The following is a 7,530-nucleotide window of genomic DNA, read 5'->3' as shown; positions in this document are numbered from 1 at the left end:
GTTCCCACTGTGAAGCATGGAGGAGGAGGTGTGATGGTGTGGGGGTGCTTTGCTGGTGACACTGTTGGGGATTTATTCAAAACTGAAGACACACTGAACCAGCATGGCTACCACAGCATCCTGCAGTGACATGCCATCCCATCCGGTTTGCATTTAGTTGGACCATCATTTATTTTTCAACAGGACAATGATCCCAAACACACCTCCAGGCTGTGTAAGGACTATTTGACCAAGAAGGAGAATGATGGAGTGCTGCATCAGATGACCTGGCCTCCACAGTCACCTGACCTAAACCCAATCCAGATGGTTTGGGATGAGATGGACCACAGAGTGAAGACAAAAGGACCAACAAGTGCTCAGCATCTCTGGGAACTCCTTCAAGACTGTTGGAAAACCATTTCAGGTGACTACCTCATGAAGCTCATGAAGAGAATGCCAAGAGTGTGCAAAGCAGTAATGAAAGCAAAGGGTGGCTATTTTGAAGAATCTAAAATATAAAACACATTTGGCTTATTTCACACTTTTTTCTTTACTACATAATTCCAAATGTGTTCATTCATAGTTTTGATGCCTTCAGTGAGAATCTACAATGTAAATAGTCATGAAAATAAAGAAAAAACATTAAATGGAAACGTGTGTTCAAACTTTTGACCAAATACACATTCATATATGAATGTGTATGAACTGTAAAACCAAAGACAAAACTGTGTGAAATCAGACAACTGTTCAACACACAAATAACCAACACAGCATCTATACCTAAATCAAATTCATACACCAGCAGTTTATGTGATTTTGTTTAAATGCTTCTTTTGAACAACTTCATTGTTTTTATCTACAATGTTTTTTGATGGCCATGTTATGTGATCGTTCATTCATTCATTTGACTTCAAATACAATAAGGTATGAAGCCTTCATTTACAATGTAGCCAAAAAAGAAAATAAAAGATGTAGAAACACAAAGAAGAAAAACTTTGGATAACGACAATGCTAAAAATATTCAAAGACAAAGTTGGTAAACAGTTTTTAAAAATACTAATAAGAGCATTCAGAATTTAAAGGAAATAAATCAAATTAACTAAGATAAAATTAGAAATCTGACTTGCCTTAGTGAGTACAACTGCATTTTTTAAGTTGAGTACAAACAACAGACAACTGAAATGTAATTCAACCATTTAAGTGTATGTTAAAAGCCCACATTAGCAATGAAGTACTGTATGGAGATTTGTTTTTAAAAAAAAAAACAAAAAACAGTAAGGTACTTATAAAGAAATAAACCCCAGTGTTGGTGTCTATCATGTCTTAGAGGACCAACAAAGCTTAGCATAAAGCGCACAGTTGTTATGATTATCAACAGTAATAAGGAAGAATGATTAATGGTGTCCAAGGACTTAAGAGTCACAGCTGATGCATGCATGTGTAAAATGTCCCTAAATTTCAACACAAATAGAAAAAGTTGTCTAAATAAGTGCCATAAGAAGGTGAAAAAGAAATTATGATTAATTACTGTAAAAGAAAAACATTTCTTTAGACACATAAAATGTAAATGTCAACTTGTCATCAGTCCAAATTCCAACACATTTGTAAAATGTTCGATCATTGTTGGTTGATTAAGGTGTGAGCACTGTGACTGACATGAATGTATGGATGAATAAACTGAAACTCTACCCTTGACAATACAAATTACCATGATGGTATGAATTGCAAATAAATTGAGGCAGGGTTTACACTACTGTTCAAAAGTTTGTGGTCACTTAGAAATGTCCTTATTTTTGAAAGAAAAGCATTTTTTTCAATGAAGATAACATTAAAAGAATCAGAAATCCAATCCAGACATTGTTTATGTCTGGATAATAATAAATGACTGTTAATAAATGACTATTCTAGCTGGAAACAGCTGATTTTTAATGGAATATCTCCATAGGGGTACAGAGGAACATTTCCAGCAACCATCACTCCTGTGTTCTAATGCTACATTGTGTTAGCTAATGGTGTTGAAAGGCTCATTGATGATTAGAAAACCCTTGTGCAATTATGTTAGCAAATGAATAAAAGTGTGAGTTTTCATGGAAAACATGAAATTGTCTGGGTGACCCCAAACTTTTGAACGGCAGTGTGTATAATCACATGTCTTGTTGGTCTTGCTTCTGAGTGAAAATTAAGACAGTAAATTAAGTAAAGTAAGCTGAAAATTAGCTCAATGCTATACACTCTATATGTAATACATCAGATGTGTTCTATGTTAATTGCATGGTCCCTGATCAAATAAATAAATAAATAAATAAATAAATAAGTAAAATAATTTGGTGATTCGCTTAATGACTACAGCAAGCACCCAGTAAGGATCCATAACTTATTTCTGGCCAAGGCTCCTCAATCCCCAGGGAAAAAGACAGTCAAATAAATGCATACACTTTTATTTCCTACCCCTATATTTAAATTCAAAATGCACAGTTGTTCACATTTGCATTTGTTCAACACCTATTGAATCTTATTTAGTATGTTTCAGTGAATGTATCTAACAAGAGGCACTAGAGTACATGAACACTGTTAAATATATAAGAATGTATCACCATTAACAAAACCAAAAAAGATCCACATAGCACACACACACACAAAAGGAACCACATGAGGAAAATCAGTGTAAATCCCATCATTAAAGTTAGCAAATTATTTTTTTTCTGGCCAATTATTAGATTCATCATGACAGCCTTTTAAAAATTATTATCAACAGCATTGTTTCGAATGAGGATTTCTGAAGGTAATTGTATTTCTTATCCAATAAAGAGTGTCTAGGATAAGAAAATTAGATTCCTTATCATGGAAATCCTGGAGCTCAGATAAGATTCCATGAGTAATGTGTCTTTGGGGGTCAAATTAGAGAAGTTAATGCAGTTTAGGAAATAAATACACTCACACTTTCTCACAGGCACTATTCTTTACCATTTTCTGGGTTTTCCTCAACACATACACACCTGACAGTGTAAATGTGTTATGAAAGCCAGTTTCATTCGATTTATTTATTGGCAGAACAGTCATCAGTTGTATAATAACATGATCAAGCATTGTAACATTGAAGCAGGCATTGAGACAAACAGCAAACAACATGGATGTTAATGATAAATGAAACCTCAAGGGCAATGTTAAGCTTTAAACAACTACAAAAACCACAAATCTGAGTACAGTTCACTTGTTTCAAAACAAACCACTAGAGGGACCTCTTCATCAGTCTACCGCTGATGAAATAGCAGTAAATATGCAGTACAGTGACGACAGGTGGGTTATTCGATCATATATAAAAGACGAATTTAACTTAACTAGTGGGTAAATATCAGCTACACTAGTCAGAAGTACTTTCATGATTTTTAAAAAAAAAACTGCTTTATATTCGATAAAATTGTATGTCTGGCTTCTTTTTATAGTGTTTTCCCGCAGAGTATATCATGATTTTATATAAAGACTGCTATATAGAGGAGATCAATCCTGTTTTCCATTAAAGATTCCTGTTCAAGAAATGTGGTCCGAACACTACTCCGACCACACAGATGATCACAAACAGCACCCAGAAGATGACTGCCAGGAGCTGCACACAGAACAGCGTCCCCTTGCTCTGCTGTATGGCCTCCTCCTCACCCACCAGGCCTGACGCAGTGCCGTACGACCTGTCTGGGTGCATCTGCTGCACCCGCAAGCTGACGGTGGGCAGGATGATGAAGCGCGTGTCCCTGCTGTTGCCCTCTAGGGACAGCACCACTCCCTGGGTGACCGTGGACAGACGGGTGGCCATGGTCACGGGCAGGCGGAAGGCCATGGGGGGCAGCCTGGCCAGGATGCGGGAGCTGCAGGGCAAGGTGAGGGCGTCCCCGGCCTCCAGTGGGGTTAAATGGCGGCAGAGGGGGCAGGGGATGGCTGGTGGGCTGTGGGTGTCCGGGGGCTCGCAGGGGCAGAGCTGGATCCTCTGGAGGCACTCGGTGCAAAAAACATGGAGGCACTCCAGCATCCGGGGGCATTTGTTGTACTGGTTGTACTCCTGGTAGCAGATGGGACACTCCACATCCATGGGCTCCCCAGGGCCACTGCTGGGGCTGGGTGCTGCAGCAGCTGGGTCCCCCTGCTGGGGAGCTGGGGCAACATCTCCCGTCATAGCGGGAAGGTGGGACGAATTGTGAACTCGGTGATGGGAAGAGGCAAGTTGTGGATTAATCTTTACCAACAGATGGTGAGATCTGTAAAGAGAAAACAGCTTCAGGTCTCCTTCTGTAAGACTAAAACAACTCCAGAGGCTTAAATGGATTTTTTACACCAGGATTTGCTCTCCCAGGGATGCTGCTTTGTTTCTTCTAAGTTTTATGAACAGATTCCAGAGCTCATGAGTCATAGCATTCATCCATTTAACCGCTCAGACATCCACCCCCCTGATCTCCTCACAACCACCTCAGCTCAATGTTAAGTGGGCTGGACTGCATGACACAAACCCAAAGTATGTCTAGAAAGTTGGGAAATAAAAATACAAAAAGAAAGAAATAAAGAAAAAAATGAACGGCCATTAAGGAAGTAATAACTCATTGTAAGACTTTCTCCACATGTTCGTGTGTGAGCACGTCTGCCTTTCTCCTCTCAGACTTCTTTCATTTCAGTCATTTAAAGGGGTATTCCACTGATTTTATTGATTTAAGAAAGCGTTGTGTAACAGTATCAGCAGTCGTTTCTTTGGTGTCTCTGAGAGGAGGGCTTGTGTTGCAAAGTGACTGAAGACAAAAGGCAGTACTGAGCTGTGTAATTGGAAATGCAGGATTCAGTGTTTTGGTTGGTTGGACCATCGTTGAGACTAAAAGTAAGAATAGGCCAGTTTCTGCTGCTTTGATTTAGACTCTTCTGCCTTAATATTAGTTTCTTGTAAGGTCGTGCAGAGTTCTTGAGTTCATGAGGAGCCCTCAGCTGACTTCTATATGCAGTCCCAGTTTGTGTCAGTGCAGACACTATGCTACCAGGGCAGTATTGTGTACTAGGAATTGCATAGAACTGAATTTTCCAAGCAGACTAGAAAATACTATAATAATGACTACACAGATGACCAAGTGTGCCTCTGCATCTCTCCTTTATTATGTAAAAAAAAATAAATCATCTTATAAGTAACTAAAGCTGTCAAGCAAACGTAGCATAATAGAAAGTATCACCCATTCTGAAATGTGGTGGAGTGAAAGTATAAAGAAGCATAAGATGGAAATACTTCAGTTAACTACAAGTACCTTAAATCTGTACTTAACCCTTAGATGCATAATTGGATCAAAAATGACCCGATGAGGTCGTTTTCTTGCAATATCTTCGTAATTAAAAGTTTTTATCATTTCATCTTCCAGCTGTTCCTCAAAAAGCACGTTTTTGACATCAAAAACCATTAAAATTTTTCAGTCACATTTTATAGTTTTAAAGAAATGTTAATGCTTGTATTACTACCCCAAGCTCTTTATCACTGATAATATCATACAAGAGGTGATGCACAAACTTGGAGGGACAGCGAGCAGCAACAGCTGGAGGAAAAATGTCAACAAAATGGATGTTGACATTCTTCTATTGCTGTTCTATTTAATATTCTTCTTTTTCATTTATCAAAATTTGTTATAAAGTGAAAAATAAACATATTTCAAACATGAAATCCTTCTTGTGTGGACAAAAATATAATACAAACAATAAAACAAATGATTATTCTTAACCAAAATGACAAAAATGGCATAAAAACACACTGATTCTCATCATTTTTGACCCACTTATGGAAGAGTGTAGGGTCCAATCACTTGTGCATCTATGGGTTAAGTGTAGTTCATGTCAGATTTACTTAGCTGTTTTCCACAACTATTATATCAATTTTCTTTCTCAATCTCCGTAAGAAAACAAAATATTAGTTTATTTCTTAGACTGTCAAACTATTTGCTTGAGGTGTGAAAATCCTCTAATCAGACCCACTTCCACTAGATTTTCACTTGGCACACAACATCAACATCTGAATGTATGTAGATGATCTGATTCATATAACAAAGCGATAAATTTGCTTTACTTTACTGACACTGTAAGCTGCTCACATGGGACAACTGCTTACTCACTCATGGGGGAAGTGTTGCTTAGCAGATGGGGCCTCCTTCATGGCAACAAGTAGCCTAAAACCTTTTAACAACATATTTATGCAATCAGGACAAAAGTAGCAGTTAACATACAATTTATAATAAGCATTTTTGTTTCATTAAAAACTACAGTGTATGAAATGTTTGTGAAGTTCTGAAGGAGACATGTAGAAGCCAACACTGTGCAAATTTAAAAAGCTTTTTGCAGGCCAGAGATATCATTGTGATTGTAAGGAAAGAATGTGGCAACACTCTATCATTACACACCATAAAGCAGATACAAGAGCCACTTACCGTCTGCACAGCCCTTTGATCAGAGCACACTTTTGACCTCGGTGCTTTCCTTAACCCACTTACACACAATTCTTCTCATGTCGGTGCAGATCTGTTCCTGGCAGGATGTCTTATTCCGTCTTCTGTGGGCACATTAACCACTGAAGTTTCCTATCTGTATCTGTATACGTGTCTGAGCTTGGTTTACCGGCAACCCCCCTGTTGTACGGCGTCTTACCTGATTTTACTCATCCTAGTCTTCTCTGTCAAGTTCCCTCATGAGGCATCTCTGTGGTTTGCTCAGCAGTAATTAAACCCTTGGTGATATGATGGTAACCAGGACACACAAGACAGAAAATGACAGATTGGAGCCTCTTGATCTGGACTTACACTTATCTACTCGCATATTATGTTGTTATGATTCCTCACAATCAGCATGTTGGAGTTGTTGAAATAGCAAGTGTAAATAAAGGATACTGTATAATTATTAACATCCTTACATTTTTCTTTGTTTAAAGTGGGTGTTTGAAAAGGTCTATTAAATTAACATTTTAGGTGGGTGTGTCATAGAAAATAACAAAATACTTAATGAGTGTCCATTCAGAGCAGGATGAACGGGATAAAGTGTAAAAATTATTGACAGGTGAAGAAGTCACAGTTTGTCCTGTGCTGGACACATAGTCTCACTAGACAACCCAACAAGAAACAAAAAAATGTTATAAATTGACTTTCTCTACAAAGAAGTATTAAAGGGATTTGTTTTTCTTTGATGGGTGGAGAAAATGCTTAAATTTGGAGCAGCCGCAAACACTCTCAACCCCAAAACCCACTGATGGGATTGAAAGGTATGTTTTCTTTTTTTAAAAGCACCAAAAGGACATCATTTATCAGAGCTAGAAACTGTGAAAACATATCCATGTTTCATATGGTCCTTTAACCAAATACGCTTAAAACTGTGATATTTCATTGAAATCATTTTATTCTACATGTGTCATTTAAGAATGTGCTAAAAACAAACAGCGTGCACTAACAACAATCTGTAAATGACAAAAAAACCCCAAAACATCAGATCTCTTTGATGCAACTGTGAAGCCATTAATTTTTGAACTGCAATCAGCAGTCACATAAAAAGAATTAA

General features: G+C 37.8%; 1 protein-coding gene across 1 annotated transcript; it reads right to left on the bottom strand.

The window, feature by feature from the left end:
• Positions 1–2,401: 2,401 nt before the first annotated feature.
• Positions 2,402–6,741, bottom strand: si:ch73-335l21.2 (RING finger domain-containing protein). Its single transcript, XM_035950362.2, has 2 exons — positions 6,414–6,741; positions 2,402–4,226 (listed from the first exon to the last, which is right to left on the bottom strand). Exon 2 carries the CDS (start codon positions 4,142–4,144, stop codon positions 3,494–3,496), a length of 651 nt encoding a protein of 216 aa, XP_035806255.2. The 5' UTR covers positions 4,145–4,226; positions 6,414–6,741; the 3' UTR covers positions 2,402–3,493.
• Between the last annotated feature and the right edge of the window lie 789 nt (positions 6,742–7,530).

This window comes from Amphiprion ocellaris, chromosome 23 (genome assembly GCF_022539595.1).
Source record: "Amphiprion ocellaris isolate individual 3 ecotype Okinawa chromosome 23, ASM2253959v1, whole genome shotgun sequence".
Taxonomy (NCBI): Eukaryota; Metazoa; Chordata; class Actinopteri; family Pomacentridae; genus Amphiprion; species Amphiprion ocellaris.
Note: the sequence above shows the minus strand (reverse complement) of the source record. Positions and strands in the feature narration are given on the sequence as shown.